This window comes from Lampris incognitus, chromosome 17 (assembly GCF_029633865.1).
Source record: "Lampris incognitus isolate fLamInc1 chromosome 17, fLamInc1.hap2, whole genome shotgun sequence".
Lineage (NCBI taxonomy): Eukaryota > Metazoa > Chordata > Actinopteri > Lampriformes > Lampridae > Lampris > Lampris incognitus.
The window spans coordinates 10,928,814-10,953,403 of record NC_079227.1 but is presented as its reverse complement, the minus strand read 5'-3'; the positions used below and the strand labels follow the sequence as shown (position 1 = coordinate 10,953,403).

Genomic DNA, 24,590 nt, shown 5'->3' with positions numbered 1-24,590 from the left:
TCCACAGGTGCCGCATCCATCTTTACCCAGTAATCCCCCCGTTTAGCAGTTTCCATCCCGGCCTCGCTGCTGAAACAGTTGTAGGTTTTGGTGCAGCGTGCACGCTTTCGAGGAAAGCGGTGATGTTTATTGATCCATCCACATTTCATCTGCTGGTTCCACTCGGTGTTTGTCCACTTTGTGCGCCAGTAATGAGGCGGGTAATGGGGCAGATAATGCTTATTTGCCTCCAGGCCCCATGCTTTGCACCGAGATATAAACTAAAGCCTCTGTGGATTCGTATGCCCCGTCGCTCATCAATCAGCACTTTTGACAAATCAATCACCAATATTGATCCATGCCTTGCAGATCCAAGTCATAAGGAGCTTTCTGGATTCTGTTCAGTCCCAGTTTGTGGTTTTTATCCCGCTCAAAATCGAGCTTTCTTTAAAGTGAATTTATAATTATATATATATATATAAAATTGTATATTCACTTTCCAGCTTCTGCTTGAATATACTTTACCCCTGGGTGACTTCTTTGTGAAAAAGGCTGATTCAACACAAATCCTTTTAATTTTGATGGATTTAACTTCGGACACATTAAAATATAAAAGTTTTAGCGAAGAAAACACCTGCTTAGAAATACTGCTCAGTTAGGAGCAGTATTTCTATCACTTCAGGTTACCTACAATTGAAAATATGGAACAAATATTACTTGAAAATGTGTTAAAATGTCAAAATGAATGCTCACCAAATTTTCCCTCTAAAAAATGTCACTTGTATGATCAAATTGAAAAAGCACCAAAATCCAACACGAGATGCTAACCAGACGTTATCCAGCCCGGCAGCAGCACCGAGGCCAGGAAATGGTCTGAGAAAAAAAGAGCTTTGAACGCTTTTTACCATGATGGAACTGAATGCGGCGGCACGGTGGCGTAGTGGTTAGCGCGGTCGCCTCACAACAAGAAGGTCCTGAGTTCGAGCCCCAGAGTAGTCCAACCTTGGGGGTCGTCCTGGGTCGTCCTGTGTGGAGTTTGCATGTTCTCTTCATGGGTTTCCTCCAGGTGCTCCAGTTTCCTCCCACAATCCAAAGACTTGTAGGTCAGGTGAATCGGCCGTACTAAACTGTCCCTAGGTGTGAATGTGTGTGTGGGGGCCCTGTGATGGCCCGGTGGCCTGTCCAGGGTGTCTCCCCGCCTGCCGCCCAATGACTGCTGGGATAGGCTCCAGCATCGCCACAACCCTGAGAGCAGGATAAGCGGTTTGGATAATGGATGGATGGATAGAACTGAAAGCCAACTTTGCTGAAAAGGTTTTTCTTTCTAATTGTTTCACGGGGGGGATCCAACGGAGTCTAGAACGTTCCTCTGTTGGTGTTTTAGAATTCAGAATGTTTAATTTCACAATCTGGAATGTATTTCTGTCATTGTAGATGCATTTTAAAGACGTGCATATGGGAGGGGGGGGTTGTTCCCGACTTGCAGCAGTTTTATCGATGGGCTTCGGTAGAGTCATTTATAAACTGGTGTGTATTGTGTCATCTCAGGCTCTGTGCCACTGGACCCGCAGCTCGGCACCAGTTTGGAGGAGGGCAAAGACTTCATGCAGTCGTTCCCTTCCAGCGCCACCTTCAGCGCCATCAGCCGCATCTCCCAGACTCTGCTGAACAGCATGGAGGCCGCCTGATACGAGTCCCTGCCGTGAACCACAACTCTCGCCAGTTTAGCCGTTTCACACTTCACTCGTATTGCGCCCCCTGATGTTCATCTGTTGACACCGGGCAGACGCATCGTCGTCTGATCGAGCCGATGCAGATGTTTAAGCTGTGCGGACAGTGAAGACAAAGTCGATTTACACATTCTTCTGCCCCGTTTCCACCTTTGTAACGTGCCAGCGTCGGTCAGCCCGGCTGGGCGACTTGCATAAATTTTTCTTCATATTTCGGAGCCAAGGGCCAGCAGATGGTTGCACTTCAGACCGTGGAGCCCGTTTGCGGAGGCCATTTGTGAAAGGCCGAGTGCCGGATCCGACTTCTGTCGTCGGAATAAGTTCCTGCTGGATGTTGGAATTCAATTCAAATCTTTTTGCCGGGGTTTAGATGCCACTACTTTAGTCACACAACTGCACACGCTTAAATTATTCACCAATTTATTTTTATAATCTTCACTTAAGTATATTTATAATCACTGTTTGCTCTCTGTAGAACTGAGTTTTGCAGAAAAGATGTGATTGCTGGTAGAGGTTTTAGCCATGGTGTGAAAACCAGTTCTCACCTCCCCGTCACCCAAGAGCAGACTGGGAGTAGAGCCGGCGCTTCACTTTAGTAAATTGCTTCATTTTGTTTTACTTCCAATTTAATTGAAACCTTCTTGTGCTAATGACACATTTTGTAATAAACACTCTATGGCAGTGGTGTGTGTGTGTGTGTGTGTGGTGTTTGGAAAGCGAGTCAGGTCTAAGTTCGGAATCTTCTTTAATTTGATTGTGGACATTCATCTCAACACAACAGCAGAATAATTTGAACACCAGTGGCGATACAGGCTTTTCCAGCCGCTGTCCCATTTTTCAGAAAACAAATTCCAGATCAATTCTAACCAAGTCGTCTGGAAATTAAAAACAAACACGCTAGGCCAAACTCGAATCCTCCATCTCAGCGGTGACCCGCCGGCCGTACGGCACGAACCGCCACGGCGTCGAGACCAACAACAAACGGTCAATAGTTCTCTTTCAGGTTCAGCTGAAAGAACAGAATCTGGTGTGGCGAGCAGAAAGAGAGCTGTGGGATGTGGTTTTGATCTGGATTAGACCTTCTGAAAAGTGGCCTGGCTCTTCAAATAACTCAATATTGCGACAGAACACTGAACTCCATGCAGGTTTTAATTCGGGGGAATGCGGTGAAACACGGAGAACAGCCACAGACGAAGGGAGAGAAGATGAACAAGTCGCAGAGGAGATGAACATTTTTTTTTTTTTGGTGGAAATTACACGCGAGACCCAAACACTAGGCGTGCACACACACACACACACACACACACACACACACTCACAAACACACACACTTGCGCGCGCACAAACACACCTTTAATGTAATCAAACAGCTGCACTACAGGGGCAAAGTGTGGGAGAAGGTTTGTGTTAAATGATTAAAATACAACGGTTACACACAACACTCCCACTCCACCAGTCACATACTAAAGGCAATCCGATTTTTGCAATACCGAGTAATACATCCAGAGGAGTCCAATCACTTATCACATTTAACCCACACACAGTGCATTAAAACCTATGTATAGATATTTATACTATATGTCTGTATATATTTATATAGATATCACTGGGAATCAAAGACTTCTGCTCCGTTTTAACAGTTCCAATGAATAATTCCTTATAAATAAAATCAGTGAAAAAAAAAACAAAACAAACAAACCATGAGCTACTAAGTTCATACACATTTGCCTTTACAAATAGATCCTCGACATTAATGCAAAGAGTGTCCACTCCCAGGTCAGCGGGGGAGCAGGAAGCAGTGGGCCCTGTGGTCGGCTCTGAAAGACCAGGAGCAAGGCTACACCTGATGGCCTCGAATAAGAGACGGGAGGAAAACAAAAATAAAGGAATATTCATTTTTTTCTTTTTCATAACACACACGCACACACACACACACGCACACACACACACACACGGGACAGACAAATCACTACATTGCGCATTTACAAGAAGTTGACTATCAAATCAGAACAACTGTACACAGCGTGGCGATAAGACCATATTATGGAGCCATATTTTATTTCCATCTTTTTTTCTTTTCTTTTTTTTTTTTTTTAATCCACCTTCACTTGGTTTTCCCCCGCGTCTGAAATTTTGTACAATACTTTCCCGTTTTAAACTTTTCTCTTTTCCTCCAGCAGCAACTTAAAGGACAGATTCTGTAGTGGAGATGTTTGTGGGGGTGGGAAGGGGGGAGGGGGTTTATTTCGTGGAGAGGATGAGGGCGACGATCAGCCCGTAGAGACCCAGGACCTCGGCGAAGATCAGGATGAGAATCATGCCCACGAAGAGCCGAGGCTGCTGGGCCGTGCCCCGCACGCCCGCGTCCCCCACAATGCCGATGGCGAAGCCGGCTGCCAGACCGCTCAGGCCCACACTCAGTCCAGCACCCAGGTAGAGGAAACTCCTATAAACAGGACCGTGACATACAGACACCAAGTGTTACAGACACGAAGCACCCACTTCAGTTGGACAACAGGACTCATTTTAGGGATGAAGGTCATATTGGGTAGCAAATCTCCTCCCCCCTTTTTTTCTCCCCAACTGCATCTGGCCAATTACCCCCCTCTTCTGAGCCGTCCCGGTTGCTGCTCCACCCCCTCTGCCGATCCAGGGAGGGCTGCAGACTACCACATGCCTCCTCCGGTACATGTGGAGTCACCAGCCGCTTCTTTTCACCTGACAATGAGGAGTTTCACCAGGGAGATGTGGCGCGTGGGAGGATCACGCTATCCCCCCAAACAGGTGCCCCACCCGACCAGAGGAGGCGCTAGTGCAGCAACCAGGACACATACCCACATCCGGCTTCCCACCCGCAGACACGGCCAATTGTGTCTGTAGGGACGCCCGACCAAGCCGGGGGTAACACGGGGATTCGAACCGGCGATCTCCATGTTGGTAGGCAACGGAATAGACCGCCACTCTACCCAGACGCCCTGGGTACTGAATCTTGGTACCACCACTTCCAGTGCTATCCATACCTACCAGACACTGCCGAAATATAACGGCCGAGCTGCTGATTTAAAGATCCATTCACTTTTTCAGCCGTCTTCTGGAGCTCCAAAACAGAAGTTACAGGCTCTGCGCACTCACCTTTGACCCCCGCAACACACCTTAACAGGTGATGGCAAATGCCATTAAGGTAGCTGATGCATTAAACTCGGTCAAATGATAACATATATGACAAGTGACAAATGACAAATGATACAAAATGAATTGTTTAGTTTGTTTATTATCTACACATAAGTTAATATGGCTTAATATCTTCGCAATTGAAAAAAAAAATCTTTGTTGTAATTTGCTCTTTGGTATCAGTTCAGGCACCAGTACTGTTTTTAAAAATCATTTTAGCACCTGTACAGGAAAAGATAAACGAAACCCATCCTTAGATGAGGGTTGTTAAAAGGTTAACTACGAATATGATCCTCGTCATACATGGACTCAAAAGCTGACTCCTACGTATTCGTTTTTCCAAACACCTCCAGATCGAGGATGGATGGGTGTAAGTTGGTGACCATTAAATTTTGATCGTCATCGGTAACCGCTTTAACACCAAACTGAATCCACAGCAGTAGTTCATTCTGACCTGCAGTGGGATTTGCATTCTCTCATTCTGCAGAAATGAACGTCTTGTCAATATACTCTACTGGTCATAAACATACTCTACTGGTCATCAATATACTCTACTGGTCATCAACATACTCTACTGGTCATCAACATACTCTACTGGTCATCAACATACTCTACTGGTCATAAACATACTCTACTGGTCATCAATATACTCTACTGGTCATCAATATAATCTACTGGTCATCAACATACTCTACTGGTCATCAATATACTCTACTGGTCATCAATATACTCTACTGGTCATAAACATACTCTACTGGTCATAAACATACTCTACTGGTCATCAATATAATCTACTGGTCATCAACATACTCTACTGGTCATCAACATACTCTTCTGGTCATCAATATAATCTACTGGTCATCAACATACTCTACTGGTCATCAACATACTCTACTGGTCATAAACATACTCTACTGGTCATCAACATACTCTACTGGTCATCAATATAATCTACTGGTCATCAACATACTCTTCTGGTCATCAATATAATCTACTGGTCATCAACATACTCTTCTGGTCATCAACATACTCTACTTGTCCTCAATATAATCTACTGGTCATCAATATAATCTACTGGTCATCAATATACTCTATTGGTCCTCTGCTGTCCCGTCTTAACATCACTGCAGTATTCAACAGGGAAGCGCGTAACAAACATCCCATCAGTGATGAGACACCCATCAAGTCCACACATCCTCACAGCACGTTGCATTAGGTCTACAGTTGGTGAAGATACGCCCAGCTGAAGAAACATGATTTCTCAATTATGAAAGATTCCTGCTATTATGTGGAAGTGAAAAAGCAGAAACAGTGGACCCCAAAGCACCAGAAGGTATACTTATTGTCATTTATTATTTGGTACAGACTTACACAACTACGATGATAAGTGGGGGTTACGGCACTAAAGACTGAAAGCAGTGATCCTAATATATTCCTCTTATAGCGCCAACCTCTGGTAAACGGAATAAAATAAACTATTCCTTTCTCAACCTGAAGCTCTCAAGATCCCCTGAAGGGCAAGTGTGTCTAGGGAATTTGCATATTTCTAAATACTATTAACATGTTATACATGTTAAACATAGTATCACTACTAATTAACAATGAAATATTAATGAAACAGTGTCTCATACTTAGGTATGAAATGTTAAGTGGTGTTTGTGTCCCAAAAGTCACATGACTGAATGAGCCTGTCAGAATCGACCCTTGTCATGACGTCACTCATGAAATCCTCCCATCATGTTTTACCTGCTATTTGCAGAGGCCCGCAGCAGTTCGTCGCTCCTCTGCAGGCAGCCAATCAGGGCAGGGAACATTTTATTTTAATGTGGGGGGGGGGGGAAGTGCTCCACCCAATGAAAACATACTATTTTATCCAAGGAGAAAGCGATTTAAGGAAAAAAAAAAAAAAAAAAACGAAAAATAAGAAATTGCATATTCCAGTCGGCAGCTTGCAGTTCCAGATACAACCACGTGACGTATACACGTCCTCTCCAACAGCAAGTCACTCTTCTAAAATGAGGGGTATTTGCTAAAACGCCAGGTTCTTATGCAGTTGTGTTTTGTTGGGATACTTTATTCTTATGGGATGAAACTTCAAATATAATTATTACTTAAGATTTCATCATACATAAGTCTACTACTACTACGTTTGGCTGCTCCCGTTAGGGGTCGCCACAGCGGCTCATCCGTTTCCATCTCTTCCTGTCACAACAGCCACCTGCGTGCCCTCTCTCACCACATCCATCAATACTGATTTAAAATCGGAATCAAAGTTATGCAAGTGTCCTCAGCATAATCTTTTGAGTCTTTTCTAAACTCTTGGAGTCGCCCTGTAATTATCGTTCAGTTTTATTCTACTGAAAATGAACGTTATTAACTGTGTCCCAACGTTACAGAACAGCTAACCATGGGATCTCCAAAGAGGAACACTTACTAAATGCAAAACAGAAAATGAAGGGAAATTACCAAACCTCATCCGGGGGGGGGGGGGGGTGCAGGGGTCAGGGGAACTTACTTGTAGAGGCTGACGTTCTCGGAGATGTTGTTGGCGATCAGGACTGCTACTACCAGGCCGTAGATGGCTATGATACCCGCCATGACCACGGGAATGATAGACTTCATGATGAGCTCGGGCCTCATCACAGACATGGCGGCGATCCCCGTGCCACTCTTAGCCGTGCCATACGCCGCTCCCAAGGCTGTAAAGACGACGAGAGAGTGCTTGTTAAAGGAGAGCAAGAGTACACAGGTGGAAATGGGTGGTTGGGCAGATGCCTCCCCAGGCCTTAAGGATTCTTAACACCAAATAAAAAGTAACCCGGGCAGTGTACACATACTAAAAACTAACTACTGACACATTCCTTCATACAGACTTCTGCACATTTCTATATAGATATTTACCGGTGTTGTTCTACTTCTTGTGGCAAAATTAGCAGTTTTCTAAAAAAAAAAAAGAAGCATTACACCGCTCATTGTACTTGTATGGCAAGTATGTGACAAATAAGCCTTTTGAATCTTTGAAATGTCTACACATGATGGAAAACAATGAAAGCCGGTTAAGTCGAACACAGGACCAAAACTCCACCGTATAGCAGTGAATGAGGAAGTGAAAACAGAGATGAAGCAAAAGGAATTTTTTTTGTTTCTATTCCCTTTTACATACATCAAGATGTCTCCATCTGGGGGACTTCTGCCTGGACTCATAAATGGGAATAATGGATCACGTTCTTTCTGCCACATGAACTCATTCAAAACACAATACAACCCATCAGCCATTCTTGTACTTCTAGAGACCAGAACATCTTTTACTTCGGTCCTCATGACCCTTCTGCTTCAGTCCCAATATATCAGAATTAACCTCTGTGGAATTAATTATAATAAGCAAGAGGTTTTTATAGCAAAGACAGATAGCACCCCCTGGCTGTACTTGACAGCTGCAGAGTTCAAAATCTGTATTTTCCTTTAAAACACTACATCAGTGGTTCTCAAACAGGTCCTCGGGCACCACCAGTATTCTTGATTTTCTATTCAGCCTGGTTTTCTATTCAGCCTCCCTGTTTGGAGGCTGAATAAGAGGAGCAATAGGTGAATGTACTGAGCTACCTGGCAGAACAGAAACCTGCAATACAGGTTAAACCCAAGGACCAGATGGACAAAGAAAAATCACTGCACCAGACAAAGACAATGAAAATCAGTTATATCCCTTTCCTACTAGAACACAGATGCACATAATTCATATTTCCAAATAATGTCAATATCTTTTAATCTTTTTTTTCCTGTGGATTTTTTTTTTTTTTGCCCCTTTTTCTCCCCAATTGTAATTGGCCACTCTTCCGAGCTGTCCCGGTCGCTGCTCCACTCCCTCTGCCGATCCGGGGAGGGCTGCAGACTACCACATGCCTCCTCCCATACATGTGGAGTTGCCAGCCGCTTCTTTTCACTGACAGTGAGGAGTTTCACCAGGAGGATGTAGCGTGTGTGAGGATCACGCTATTCCCCCCAGCCCCCCCCCCCAAACAGGTGCCCCCACCGACCAGAGGAGGCGACCACGACACATACCCACATCCGGCTTCCCACCCGCAGACACGGCCAATTGTGTCTGTAGAGACGCCCAACTAGGCCGGAGGTAACACGGTGATTCGAACCGGCCATCCCCGTGTTGGTAGCCAGCGGAATAGACCGACATGCCACCCAGACTCTACCTTTTAATCTTGACATCCATTTTTAAACCGCAGTCTACCCTGAAATGGGCCCAGGGGTGAATCTGAGTGTCTTAAGTAAAATTACCCTACCACCACCGAAAAACACACATATATGCACAAGCTGCAGGAAACTGCACTCCTCTAGGACTAGATCAGCTGTTTTAGGCCGAGGCACACAGGAAGTGTGTCATATCGACGCAAGAGGAAATACAAGAAACCACATTTCTTTCAGCGGTGGCATCGGAGCTAGAAACACTCTTCCATCTGCTGTGTGAGAGCAGACTGGCTGATGGAGCAGAGAGGAGGGAGGGTCTAAAATGCTCCATCAGCATGTTAGCAGGCAGCTCGTGACTCAGGGGGGAGAGACAGCATAGTGCCACCTACGTCACACACGTCCTTCAGCAGGAGGAGAGCACAGATACTCCCTCTTTCTGAAAGACCTCCAACTACCACAGATGACTGCTGCAGGTTTTACCCATCAGTGACAGCACACCTTAACACACCTGCTAAATACCATACTTTAGAGATGGGCACTGTGGTCTGCAACACAGCTTTGACTGCCCGCTGATGACTGGATGTAATTAGATTAAAAGATGAATATTATATAAGACCTGGATTGATACATCAACTAAAAAGGTGCAGTAGTAGAGTGCAGATCCCTGCCAGGTGTATCTCCCCTTCTCCGGTGCTCAAACTTGGCTACTAAACCTGCTGAGGAGTTAGCACTCAATTTCAGTATAACAAAAGGTTTTTCAAAGGTTATGAATCACCGCAACCACGAGAGATCCTCAATATACAGTCATAAATGTGCACAAAAATTATTAGGCTGACAGGCCCAGCAGTATGCGAGATGAGCAGCGGACAGATCCACGCACACACTGACAGAAAAACCAGTATTTTTCCTGCCATCATTAAACACAAGTCGACTGAACAGGAACTATGGAAGAAGGAAAAAAAAGTTTAATATGCAGCATTCAAGCTAAAAATATCTAGCTTATAAAAACATTCTGCCTGTCAGTCTGTGGATGTGCAGCCTCCTTGGCGGACCCTCGCACGAATGCGACCAAGTCTAATATGAACTTGCACTCTCCAGAAAGAAAAGGTTTGTTATGCGACCTCTTTGGGCTAACCCTAACCCTGTCTTTATTTTCATAATATAATGAAACTGGGTAAATCGTTTACGCTCGCGCAACTCACATCGACGGTTGACTCAGATTGGGCAGCGACGAGAATATGAAACCCTTCTCGTTTTGACTGCAACCTAGAGGAAGTCGTCCCTTTATAACTGACATTTTTTGAATTATCAAAATTCTTTTACCAACTTTTGATCATGTCGCTGCCCGATCTGAGTCAACTGCAGATGCGAGTATACAGTTGACTCGCATCTACAGTCTAATGATGTCCTCAGTTTCACGTCCGACATACATCTCATCTACAAACTGAGAGGGTACAAAGTATATGGTTAACATTTTGAAGCAAAGTGGACAGGAATTTGACTGACAATTATGTCTGATAATACATTTCCATGATACTTTCTTTCGATATGAACTTCTGGATTATGGTATTGTCCCAAATTTCATCATTCGAGTTTATCAAATCAGCAATTCCTCAAAATGGTCTCAATATTTCCTCAAAATGGTACTCGCGTGTCCTTAAAAAAATAATGTGTGGTGTATTTATTGGGTATAAGACAAATGCATGTTGACTACACAACACAAAGATAATATTCATGATACAGTGTATATTTACCTCACAAAGTACACATAAAGTACCTGATCCTCACTTTCTCTTGGCACAGTTTCACATGAAAGTTTCTTGACTTGCTAAATAATGAACCATTACTAAGCCGGTGTTGTGTATACTTGTGTTTGCCTGCTCACATTTCGGAAAAATGGTGTGGATGCGAGTGACGCATGCGTGAGCGGAAACGGTTTACCCAGCTTTATTGTACTACGAAAATAAAGTGAGGTTTTTATTTTTTGGTTCTTCCAGTTTTCCTGTGCTTAGGTCAGCAGTTAATGATTTGCTGACTTGCAAAATACGACCCGACTTCTCGTTTACTTTTCAAGACTCACACCCAAATACAAATGTTTTGACACCGCTGCACGGTTGACTTAGTTCGGGCAGCAACAGAGAGAAGCGTTGGTTGAGCGAGCTACAGACTGACTGAAGGAGCAACAGCAGTGAGAACAGACCTTTTCAATTTCAAAACGTTTTTCAAATATTCTGAATCACCACAACCACGAGAGGTTCTTGGTCACACTGTCAGAACTGTGCACAAAAACTATTAGGCTGGTAGGCCCCGTAGTGTGCGAGATCAGCTGCAGACAGACAGACACACACGACCAAACGCGTTAATTATATCAGTGTATTACAACGGCTTGTTGTCCGATTGTCTTCACCAAGAATACACATCCTGTGCTTACAAAGTAAGGCTGGGGATCAGCAGGTACCTCCGATCCAATATCCTATCAGCTGATGCATACTGCAATTTTTCAAACCCCTCAATATAATATTGCAATTTGATATGATTTTTTGGTGGCTCTATTCCTTATCAATAGTAAAATGTGAAAACTAATTTCAAACAACATTTCAACAAAATGCATTTCTTATTTAAGCCACTTGCATTACAACAGCTAAAATGTGAGTATGCTTCACTGAGTACACGAACCATTTGAATTCAAACATTTGAAGGTGTAGAAATCACTTCATCAGCATCTGTTAAATGCACTTCAACACTGCGATATCCAAATATTCACAGCTTACTTAGTATCACTATTTTGCACCGATTTCACCCCCCCCCCATTCAGAAAGTGATGAATGGTGAAAAATATAAATGAGGAAAATCTGAGTTCCCTTCTGCAACAGGGACAGGAGAGAGATGAGGAGCTTCCATAGGAATAACAGCCAGCCCGCCACAGCAGGGCGGCATGTCACCAAGCAGAGGACGCCAGTTTGACAAGATATCGCTCCCTCCTCAGCTCTCAAACCTCGTGTGTGTGTGTGTGTGTGTGTGTGTGTGTGTGTGTGTGTGTGTGTGTGTGTGTGTGTGTGTGTGTGTGCGCATGCTCGCCTCCCCTGCAGCAAAAGCCGAGCAAAGCGACGGCTCTTTCAGACGCGTCTGACTGAAACAGGACATCCAGTGTGTTCACTCATGGCCTATATCCAATACAGGGCTCTTCACCTCCGCAAGCACGCGTACACACATATCGGGTAAGGTTCTTTGATAGCGAAAAATATCACCACCGCCGATTTTTACATCAAGTGAGGTTCAAGTCATCAACATCCAATTCAATTTCTACTCATTTCTGTTGTAAGGCTGGGCGATATTATCAAAACCACATGTCACCATCTTTGATTGATATATTGATAATGTGATGATATTTTGGGAATGACTTGTGCTTTCACAACATATTTACACACAGAAAATTATGAGACATGATCGTTACTAATGTGGACATGATGACCAAGCAGATAGACATTCATTATGTCACTCCGCTAAAACAGTCAAATAAATTGAGAAAATTGTCTCACTTTACTCTAATGCGGCCTTTAAGATCAGGAAATGACAACACAGAAGTCCATCCATCCGTCCATCCATCATCTAAACCGGTTATCCTGCTCTCGGGGTTGCGGGGATGCTGGAGCTTATCCCAGCAGTTGGGCGGCAGGCAAGGAGACACCCTGGACAGGCCATCACAGGCCCCACACACACTAGGATTACAACGAGTAGTGTCTGCAGTAATTTCATAATAAACATAGAAGTCATATATCTCCATATTATCACGACCAAAATCCAAGAACGTATCTAGTCTCATGACAACTGACATTAAACTGTCACCCTGGCCAGCTCTACGCTGTTGTTTTAAGTAGAAATGCACCAATTCCAGTTTTCTTGTCCAATTTCCATGTCCGATTTTTTAAAAGTCCGACTTACCAATTCCAATCGATTACAATTTTTTCTGTTTCCAAGAACTATAATTGACAGCATACACAAATATTTTTTTAACTTTGTTTTTTTAAATAGAAATTTCAATTGAACGTTCATAATAAAACACCGACTATTAAATAACTTGCATTTTCTCCCAAACGGCACCAGGTTACACGACCTTCCCCTCACTCAAACAAATATCAAAATAAAAGCGCTCCACGTTACTGGACGGAACTTTTTTGTACAAATAAAATCTAGGACTGCATTTGATCGTCGCCATGGTAATCGGTGGCAAAAATCAGTATTCCCTTTTCTTTTTTTTTTCTTCCTGAGAGACAGTAAACACAGTTGGCAATACGGCACGGGAAAAACTGTGTCTACGCCACCGCATCATGCTAGCTCTGTTCATAATCACAATTAATGTTCAAAATCCTAACGCAACCGAAGTAATCCCATTAATTATTTAAGATTTCATATAAAGGTCTACACTGACAAAGTATTTTTTTTTCATGAGCAACCGATTTCACCTTGAAAGTGTTTTTGTAGCCAGATAATTTCAATTAAAAAGGAAATACATTGAAATCTGATTCTGCCTTTGTCTCTCAATAGCATAATTAATTACAATAACAACCTAATGACAGCGTGTGATAAAGACAATTAAATCTACTACTACTGTCACCACCACCTTCAGCTGCTCCCATTGGGATAAAGACAAATACTAACAGCAAAAAATATGAGCAATTTAGTTTTTATAGTCTGTGGCTGTAATTTATTTAATTTGATTATTGCAATTAGTTTCACCCAGACCTGGGGTGACTGCCTTCTCCATAGCTGCTCTGGAAGTCCCTCCAAACACATCAGAGACTGAACCGATCTGTCCATATTCAAGTCATTAATCATAACGCACCTCTTCAGAATTGCTTTTAGTGTGAGACTAAGGTTGTGTTTTATGCTTTTGGTATGTTGTTTTTAGTGTTTATTTTTACATATGCGAAGCGTCTGAGTGTTTTATAAAGCGGCGTTTAAATAAAACATTCATTCATTCATTCATCATCAGCCGCTTCTCCTGGGTAGGGTCGCGGTGGCAGCAAGCTAAGTAAGGCACTCCAGACATCCCTCTCCCCAGCAACGCCCTCCAGCTCCTCCTGGGGGATCCCGAGGCATTCCCAGGCCAGATTGGACATGTATTCCCTCCAGCGAGTTCTGGGTCTACCCCGGGGTGTCCTCCCAGTTGGCCGTACCTGGTAAACCTCCAAAGGAAGGCGCCCTGGAGGCATCCTACTCAGATGCTCAAACCACCTCATAGCTCCTTTTGACGCGAAGGAGCAGTGGCTCTACTCCGAGCTCCCTCCGGATGTCCGAGCTCCTCACCCTATCTCTAAGGCTGAGCCCAGACACCCTACGGAGGAAACTCATTTCAGCTGCTTGTATCCGCGATCTCACCCTTTCGAACACTACCCAAAGCTCATGACCATAGGTGAGGGTTGGAACGAACATTGACTGGTAAATTGAGAGCTTTGCGTTCCAGCTCAGCTCCCTCTTCACCACAACGGTCCAGTACAATGTTTTCGGCAGGTGCCGGACTCCGCCAAAGTTGTCACTTGTCTCCAATTCTGTTTGCGATAATCATGGACAGGACTCTCAACGCGCAGCCAAGGTGAGGAGTGTGCCCATTTTGGGAACCTCAGAATTGCATCTGTGTGGAGTTTGCATGTTCTCCTCATGTCTGCGTGGGTTTCCTCCAGGTGCTCTGGTTTCCTCCCACAGTCCAAAGTCATGTAGGTCAGGTGAATCAGCCATACTAAATTGTCCCTAGGTGTGAGTGTGTGTCGGCTCTGGACTGGCGGCCTGTACAGGGTGTCTCCCCGCCTGCTGCCCAATAACTGCTGGGATAGGCTCCAGCATCCCTGTGACCCTGAGAGCAGGATAAATGGCTTGGATAATGGCTGGATGGATGAATCATAGAATCATATCCTTTATTAACAGCGACCAAATTAAACTATGAAATTAATTTACAGATTCCATGTATGAAGTCAATTGTGAACATGAATATGACTTGTGTAAAGGATTTTAAAAAAATACGTTTTTTTTTAAACTGTGAAATAAGCATGTGACCTGTTTTGACCCCACCCCTCAAAGAACCGGAATTGAGAATTGTTAACAACTGGAAATGATAACCAGAATCGGAATCCGTCGTTAAAATCCAAAATGATACCCAATCTGACTTGGGAGACAGCCTGACGCATACAGTCCAAGGTGTCCTGCCATGCCACATCACATCCTGGCCACCATGTTGAGATGTCCTGAAAGCGGTTCAGAGGCTTTTTGGCAGATGGTTCTGGAGACATTGCAGAGGGAAGTTGCAGGCCAATCTTCAAATGTGCACATGGCAAGGAGCCACATCCCCTCTCTTCTCCAACTGCTTACATTCACTTATTTTCGTTTAGATTAATGCCATCAATACGAGATTAAATCACTCCAGTTTTATAAAGAGTAGCTGTGCACACAAATTTAACAGTCTCAAATTGTGCACTGTCTCTATATACACCTACTGGCTGCAAGGGGAAAAACTGCTTTGACCTTGTGGACCTGCTGCACTTAAAAGACAAAAGTGCAAAGATCCTACCGAAGGTGGCTAGGAGACAATGTACCCAATGTATCACTACACACCAGTCGTAACAGGTATGTTGCCACAAATAGTTATTTTAAATGCCACTATCAATGATTGATTAAAAGGTGGCCGAGAAAGGATAATGAAACATTTCTGGTACACCGGCTCTGGTTGAAACTAGTCTAATTCAATTTAGCCCAATTCAAAATTCAGGAAGAGCACCAAAATGACTGACTGTTCTTGAAATCAGTCAAGAGAAAAACTGATATCAATTATAATCACAACACCTGGTGGAATATTGTTTTCGCCATCATCATGAAACTCTATGAACTCGAATCAACTTCAGCCGCTTTATGGAGGATTTCCAACCCACATCGACAGAACAGGAACGTTTCCTTGGCATAGTAGAAGCCAGTATGATCCAAAATGTAATTATGGTTTTAAAACAAAGCTGCCAGATATCCTGGCACTTAAACAGCCAGAATAATTCAGCAACTATCTGTGTGGACTGTTAAACCCTACATCAGGCTCACCTTTTGTCACCAGCAATAACTCCACCCTAATGGAGCTCAATATCACCAAGGCATAATTGACACAAATGTTGGCAGGGAAGCACCGGGTCTCCCCAGATGTTACTGTTCAGTAGGGAAGATTAAACCTTTGATATTCTGGATGGTGGACTGCTGCTGCAGTGGTGGTGGTGGTGGTGGTTGCAGCATTATGGAGGCCCCAACCCCAGGGCTGTAATCCTAATCCTCTTCTTAGGTAAACAGCTTTCAACATGTTTTCATTTCCCTCCCATCAGAGCATTAATTTGTATGGGAAACCCCTCTGACGTCCTTTGGCGTCATGTAGAAGGGAGCCGTCCTCAGCTGTTGCGGAGGTTGCAGGTCTAGTAGTTAGCAGGCTAAATGCCTGCCTCTGTTCTATGACTCTGCCAGTAGGTGAGGTTTTAGTTTTACGAAGGGGAACCCGTGACATGTAATTGGGTCTTGCATCATTCCCACCGAGCGGGCTTTTAAACAAGGACGGATCCAAAAGGTGGACATACCGATCATAATTTTAGAGGCTGATCCGAAGGGGCTACGCAGTGAGAGACAACACAGTAGCCAACATTTGGATGTTTAGGATTCATCCCAGAGCTGGTGCCCTTGTGGTAAAAACTCTGACGACTGTAACCTACCCTGTAGAAACTACGCCAGTATCAGCCTCAACGGGAATTATACCACACAATTGACACCGCTGTACTGAACTACCCTGACTGGAGTAACCAACGCACAGATAAAGAGAAAGCGAGAGTTTATCTTTGGGTTAAAAAGGTTAGCAAGCAATACAGCTCTTACTAGAATAATTGACATGCCCGATGATGAGAACGTGGAAACTTTACTGCAATTTCTTTAATAAGCATGTCAGGATTAAAACGGTAAAACATGCCAGAGCACTGCACAACTGCTAAAAGGTGAGAACCAAACGTGTGTCTGTAATCTAGAGATGCACCGTTCAATTGGCCGGTGACCGGAATCGACCAATTTTCAGCTTGATCGGCCATGACGGGTGACCTGCCAGTCGGTCTCGGTCAGATATATCCGATTCTGTGCCGCTCAAATTTACATGCATGTGCTGCACGATGGCTCACCTCACGTACACAGCAGCACAGACAGTAACGTCACAGCCACACACACACACACACCAAAACATGTGGTCGAAAACCGTCGTTCACTTGTAGAAAGTAAAACATGTTACAGAAAGTGGGATATACTGCAACTGGTTTTCAGTTGGATTTTATTTGTATAAAAAAAAAACCTCTGTCCAGTAAACTGGAGAACTTTCTTTATTTTGAGATTTGTTCGAGTGAGAGAAGATCATGTAACCTGCTGCAGGTTTGGAGAAAATGTAAAACTTATTTAATAGTCAATGTTTTATTATGAACATACAATTGAAATTTCCATTAAAGTTAAAAAAACGTTTATGTATGCTATCAATTATAGTTCTTAGGAGAAAAAAAAATAGAAATTGGCTAATCAGGCGTTTATAAAATTGGAAATTGTCATCGGCCAAGAAAACTGCCATCAGGGAATCTCTACTGTAGTCTGCACATTTCTTGGATGCAGGTTCGTCCTTTAGCACAACAGCCAGGTTCTCATCAGGCCTTGTCCAAGGTAGCCAGCTTCAAGGGGAGAGCTAAGGAAAATATTACATAGCATTATCTGTCATGTAGAAAAATCCTCAAAGGGCTTCCCTTCCCCCACAAGGAGGTCCAAGTTCAGCAATAAAGCACCACCCCTGGAGATGGCAGGCAACGTCTTGCTGAAGGACACTTCAGCAGTGAACGCTTTTGCCAACCCAGAGGCTTAAACAGGGTTTCTCTGGTTGAAGGACTGTCTCCACATTGGCTACACTGCCCTGGTGCCCACATGGGCAGTTAGGTCATACCAGACATCAATAGTAGGGTTAGGGGAAGCAGACTGGATTAAAGCTGTGATGGGAGACATGTAAACTCATCTTACAGACACCCAGGTCTTCATCACCACAGCCTGTGCCAAGGCCTGCAGCAACGGATGCAGTGTGCGTACACACACACACACACACACACACACACACCAATCCACTAACACAACACAAGCTCAACCACTGACATGATCATCGAAGCTGAACGTCCTTCTCAGTAACAGCAGTATCAAATTATAGTTATCAAAAGACCTTTAACAGTGTTGTTTCATGGCTCCTCTCAGGTCCAAACAAACAAAATGACAGCTCAGACTGCAAAGGACTGAAACATCTAGCTTGTTCCTTTAAAACAAAACCATCATTTACAAAAGAAGATGTGTGATCATGCCATTTTCTTATAAGAATATGCAGACTACTGTGCCATCCAGGGAGCGTGGCGGTCTATTCCATTGCCTACCAATGCGGGGATCACCAGTTCAAATCCCCGTGTTACCTCTGGCTTGGTCAGGCATCCCTACACACACAATTGGCTGTGTCTGTGGGTGGGGAGCTGGATGTGGGCATGTGTCCTGGTCACTGCACTAGCGCCTCCTCCGGTCGGTCGGGGTGCCTGTTCGGGGGAGGGGGGACTGGAGGGAATAGCGTGATCCTCCCACGTGCTACGTCCCCCTGGTGAAACTCCTCACTGTCAGGTGAAAAGAAGCGGCTGGTGGCTCCACATGTATCGGGGAGGCGTGTGGTAGTCTGCAGCCCTCCCCGGATCACAGAGGGGGTGGAGCAGCGACTGGGATGGCTTGGAAGACTGGGGTAACTGGATGGGTACAATTGGGGAGAAAAAGGGGGAACCCCCCCCCCCAAAAAATATGCAGACTACTGCAATACATCCAATACATGAACCCTCCTGGATCAGCCTGAGCCTTCAACACAGAAACTCTCAAAGCAATATGGAAAATCAGAGTGAACAGTGTAGTTAGAAGAATTTAAAAAAAAAAAAAAAATCACAAAGAACAATAGCACCAGTAATTGGCATAGGCATTTCCCCAATCTTCTGTACAACGCAGCAAGCACAACCGAGAGCAGACATGGTCTAGTTTCCCATCCATCACCTCTGATATTTTCAACCACGCTTAACAATAACCTGGTCTAAATCAGAGCAAATATTAACTGATGATAGGTGGCGAAGGGGTGGGCTGGGCCATGGTGGCTACAGCTTTTGTTTGACAATCTACAAGAAGTTGCCAAATTTTCAATATGTTCATAGCCTAAAGGGCAGGATTTTTTTTGCGTATTTTTTCTATCATTCTGTGACTTCCCAGTTAAGTTCCCTATGTATTGAAATCCAAAAATTCAAATTTTGGTCCAAGTACGTATGTTTCAGCATCAAAATGCTATTTTCCCCAAGTCCTTCCAAAAACTTTCCCATGTGACCTGATGTGTGTTTCTGCACTGCACTCGAACACTTTCTTCACTCTCCACGCTTACACTGTCAGCGAACTGCATGTGTGTGTGTGTGTGTGTGTGTGGGGGGGGGGGGGGGGCATCAGCGCTAACCCACGTCACTGCTTTTGCTAACGGCCGAGAGGGTGTTTTCATTTGAACAAACTGGAAAAGAACACAGATGGTGTCGCCCTTTGTAATTAGCCTTACAGACCCCTTATCTATGGCTCTGGTACGACATGTCTGCCATGGATGACGAAGACGCGACAGCTCAGGATCAGAAGATGCTTGGATAAATTGCTTGCATTGCCTCCTTTACTTGCAAGGGTCTTATTACACTTGGGGCAAAGAGTAATTTCGGTTATTTGAGTAAAGCATAACGTTTGGCGTCTCCGCCGTGACAATACAAACGCCTCTCAAGTTGTGTTCAGGAGCACAGCCCTGCCCCTCGCTCAAAGACAGGCCCTCGGAGGGATACAGACGGTACGAGAAGGAGACAGAGCAGCAACACTACGATCACGATATTTCCATCAATTCAAATCTGACACCCTAACTGCTCCAGTAACACCGGACCTAACAATACTCCACTCGTTTAGAACCGGTTCCTGTATAGAACAGGGCATTCCAAAACCCCATTCTCCAACTGTCACTCCTCCTCCACCATCAAAGGCCCTTCATGCTGGCTACCATGGTGGACAACACCCTGCCCTAACCCATCACTACCCATGACTCCTCAGCTCTGATGAGGAGAGAGCAGGCTCTTAGCTCCCAGCTTGGCATTAAAGCTAGCTGGGCATTTTCCAGCCATCATGATAAATGCCGGGTTTCTATAAAAAAATAAGACTTCATCTGCCGGGGCATTTTTCTTTTTCAAATCTGTCAATACTGCTGCCAAGGTAAAGGTTTCTTCCATACCTCCCCCTCTTCTAGTTATTCGGTGTGGCTGCTGCTCACGGTAAGGCAGTTTCACATGAAAAAGTGACAATGATATTATGATATCATATATGTTGAACTGTTCCCACCCTGTAATTATTTGATCTGCATGTGTCTGTGGGTGGGTTAGTGAACAAATGTGGGCATGTGTGTGTGTGTGGCTGATAGGCAATGTGCCCATGCAGCCAATCCGCATATAATGCAACTGTATCCTCGTTGAATAGAAAGCGAGTGTGTTATGCATGCTAATTGTTATCATATTTCAATTAAGAGGGTTGGCTAAAACTAAGATTTTTATCTTTCAGGTTGTCCGATGTGCACCGTCACCGTAAAAACAAATCAAATATAAGGGCTTCCGCTTCTCAATAGTAAACAGGTTCTTCCCGTTGGTTTTAAATTGACTCATGTGACAAAGGTCACAGAGACTGATGATGTCATGAATTTTAGTGCTATGGCGCAAAGCTAAATTCATAGTCAGTTTGATATAATCCTTGCATGTCCAGTCTGTGCTACCTGCTGATAATGCACACTTCATCCTCAAAAACAGAGTTCATCCTTTTAGCTGCAGCTCTGGGACCATTCAGGATCAAATCTATTGTCCATTGCATATTGAAATATGATAGCATAAGTTACAATTGTAATTTTTCAGCGAGAATCTTACACTGACATCACAATTTCTGTGCTTCTTTTTGTTTTTTTTACACAAATTGAGACCATGTCACTCACTAAACCTATTGTTCTAGTTCAGTGCCCATTCACTTCCTGTTCAACTTGCACCTGCTGGGGAAATTTGAAATCTGAGTGTGGAGACAATTGAGCTGCGGTATTTCTACCCATTACATCATCACACACGTGACATCACCATGTCAGTATCATGCGTGTGATGTCATCACGTCTGTACATTCGGCACAAACGTATAGCATGCTACTTCCTGGGGTCATCAGCAATACACCCGCCAAATGGGAAAGTCGACTGGATGAACGGTTCTCAAGAAAATCAAAAGGACAGACATACATACGTACACACACAGAGATTGTCTTTATGCATACTCAATAACTCAGGTAAGAAAATCAAACAAAACTGAATCAGTTCCTCTGGATACAACATTTATTGGGAGAGAAATGTTTCATCACTTATCTAAGTGATCTTCAGTCTAAACTGACTGCAGGTATCCCAACCCTTATATATAAACAATACAGTCGCATGACGTCCGAAACCAACGATCAGTTTCATATGCAAATAGGTGTGACCACTAATTAGAGTTACAATGGCCATGTGTCCTATTCACAGAGGATTTGGGAATGTTTGCAATCACAGCATAGTAAGATGGCAACAGATGTACTCTTAAGACCCCCTCCCCCTCGGTTTAGGGAAGGTTGTTCCCTCTTCACATAGATGGACTCTTTGACTCCCCATTCAAACCAGCGTTCCTCCCTATCAAGGATGTGCACTTCCTCATCCTAGAAAGAGTGGCCACTGGCCTGTAAATGGGTGTAGACTGTGGAGTTCTGGCCTGGCGCTTCTATATTGTGCCATCGTCTTGGCCAGCATCTGTTTAGTTTCCCTAACGTACAAGCCACAGAAAGCCTCCTGGCACTTTAACAGCATACACTATATTGCTCTGTTAGGCGAGTGATGAAACATTTCTCTCTCAATAAATGTTGTGTCCAGATGAACTGATTCAACTTTCTTTTAACACACAGTGATTCTCTATTTTATTATGACGCTGGTTGTTGCCAACCACTAGATGATTACTGTCACATTTTTGGCTGTACACCATTTTTTCAAGCTATAACCTACCCCCTTATTCCAACCCCATAAATCCTTTGCAGAAGACTATTGAGATTATCCCATGTCTGCAATTGAAGCTGCCAAGGTGTGTTGGCCTACCCATTATGTTTGTTACAGTTTGTTGGTCCCGTCTCCACAGACAACACTACAATCACCTTTTAAGGTAATTTTTTTATACACCGAGTAGAGAAGTCTGATTGTTTCCCCTATCATTTTATTTCACTTCCCTGCTTATGCAGACATGCTTTACAATGTCAAATTAGGTCTGACATGTTTAATGTGAACACCCACCAAGGAAAATTCCATTTCTTTGCAGACTAACATGGCAAATATTAACAGATCTGATTTTTAAAATTAAATGAGACCTAAATGCCTTGTGTGTATGTGAGCTAGTAACTTATCAGGATTTTAACATTAACAAATCTGAAGTTTAATTCATGTAGAGATTAACACACACAAACTTTCCTCCACACTGCTGTCTCTACGTCACTCTGACAGTTTGAAGACTGGTAGTATTTTGACCATGAATGAAAAAGCCACGAATGCCAAACAGCCCTGACCTACTGGAAACAGCACAACTCAATAGGGCTGGCGGGTCAAACTCTTACCAATATGACAATTAATGGCTCATCACTGCAAGTGTAATTGAATACCCAGTCAGTCATCTTTGACATATGTAGACTTAGGTGATTCGGCACACAATGGCAAATCAAACTTGACTTAAACGATTCACATCTGATAATAAGTGTCATGCTGCACCAATATCACTGACAGACCAGAGATAAAAAGGAAGAATATGATTAAAAGAAGAAACCGGTTACAAACTTGGCCATGGAAAACAGAAAAATTATTGATTAAACTGAAAGCATCAAGCCAGAGTCAAAGTTCATTTTCTTTGCCACCAGCCAGCATCATTACAACATATGACTAGTACTGCCACTGACGCTGATAGTGCTTTTTCTCCCTTTTACAATGAAAGTTAATGAGAATATAATTTATTTTTACAGGCAGGAATTGACAGCTCGCTGGTTACAAGGCCAGGCACAACTGTAACTGTACTTCACAGGATCGCCGGCCAGTTGGACCTTCCTAGTCTGAGGGTTCATCATGTGGTTATCATGTGATCCTGTCATTCCAGTGTGACAAGGAAGTCTCCACCTGAGCCTTGGCTTGCAACAGACATGCCAACTTGGCACAAGAACAACCAGTCTACTAACAACCCGAGACAGTATATTTGGTAAAAACAGGACTACACATTTGAAAATGTGGGGGCCTTTATTCGTCAACTTAATCGCGCACAAGAGAATCTAGTAAGCAATTAGTTCTCAATTGGTACTTAAATCGTTTAATTTATGGCACGATTAACGCGACCCCCCTGCTTGACAACACACACACACACACACACACACACACACACACACACACACACACACACACACACACACACACACACACACACACACGCAGCTTGTCAGACGGCGGTTGCGCAGGCTGCAGACGTGGTCACCGAGCTGACACTACACACCTCCGGTCGCCCAGATCCCACAAGCTAACACACAACTGACTACGCAATTACAGCCAGTTAGAGGGCAAACTACACCAAGCACATGGCTGGAAATTAACGCCGTAAAAATCTTATTCTGCTGTGACAAGCAAGATGTAGCCCAGGTCAGCCTCTGCCCATCCATCAGCTCGCCGACCACAGCAGCTAAGCTAACTCGGGGGGTCCAGCGATCCGATTACCCCCGAAGAAGCACGACCGCCCGCTGTCAACGAATTCAACTTGGTGCAAGTCGGCGTCCTTTCTGAGGCAGGCGGCTATGACCTGGGTTCTCCCACACAGCCTCTTAGGGGGGGACGTGTATACGAAGTGTGTCCGTGTATCGGAGAGCCGAGAGTTAGCGGCTAGCATCCGGCTCCAGCTACCGACACGCTCACTAAACACGCAGCCGGACTGGCTGCACCTAAAGCAGTCAGGCTGAGGATGGCACACGGACGCACACGTCGGTCCGAAACACATACGAGAACGCACATGATGAGAGTTCATCGGGAACATTGAAGGAGAATTTGGAGATAATTACCGCTGAACACCATAGCCGCAGAGGCGCCCATCACTGCGAAGAATGGGGAGTATTCGGGGCTCTTGGACGACATTCTCTCTCCCACAAGTTATAGATATATATTTATATATTTGTTTTTAAAAAAAAAACAAACCCCAAATGATACAAAAACGACTATTGCTGCGTTTCCCCCTTTACGTTGTACTTGGCTAAACCAATCGAAGGCCACGGTCTTGAGTTACAGCCCCCCTTCCGACACCAGCACCGACAGTGTAAACGGACGAGTCACGACTCCTG

At 44.1% G+C, this 24,590-nt stretch overlaps 2 protein-coding genes across 2 annotated transcripts in view; one reads left to right on the top strand and one right to left on the bottom strand.

Moving 5' to 3' along the window:
- The window catches only part of nubp2 (nucleotide binding protein 2 (MinD homolog, E. coli)), a 10,810-nt gene extending 7,004 nt beyond the window's left edge, over window positions 1-3,806 (top strand). The window contains exon 7 of the mRNA XM_056297728.1: window positions 1,528-3,806. Within this exon, the coding sequence (XP_056153703.1) occupies window positions 1,528-1,667 (140 nt within the window). The 3' untranslated portion in view covers window positions 1,668-3,806. The remainder of the gene's footprint in view (window positions 1-1,527) is intronic.
- Window positions 3,735-24,590, bottom strand: atp6v0cb (ATPase H+ transporting V0 subunit cb). The gene is made up of 3 exons (XM_056297730.1): window positions 24,315-24,590; window positions 7,396-7,579; window positions 3,735-4,155 (listed from the first exon to the last, which is right to left on the bottom strand). The coding sequence occupies exons 1-3, from the start codon at window positions 24,385-24,387 to the stop codon at window positions 3,951-3,953; spliced, it is 462 nt and encodes a 153-aa protein (XP_056153705.1). The 5' UTR covers window positions 24,388-24,590; the 3' UTR covers window positions 3,735-3,950.

Coding starts and splice junctions, on each gene's coding strand:
- atp6v0cb (XM_056297730.1), bottom strand. CDS start 24,387: ATGTCGTCCAAGAGCCCCGAATACTCCCCATTCTTCGCAGTGATGGGC. Junction 7,580..24,314: donor TGCGGCTATGGTGTTCAGCG/GTAATTATCTCC, acceptor TCGTCTTTACAG/CCTTGGGAGCGGCGTATGGC. Junction 4,156..7,395: donor GAGAACGTCAGCCTCTACAA/GTAAGTTCCCCT, acceptor TCCTGTTTATAG/GAGTTTCCTCTACCTGGGTG.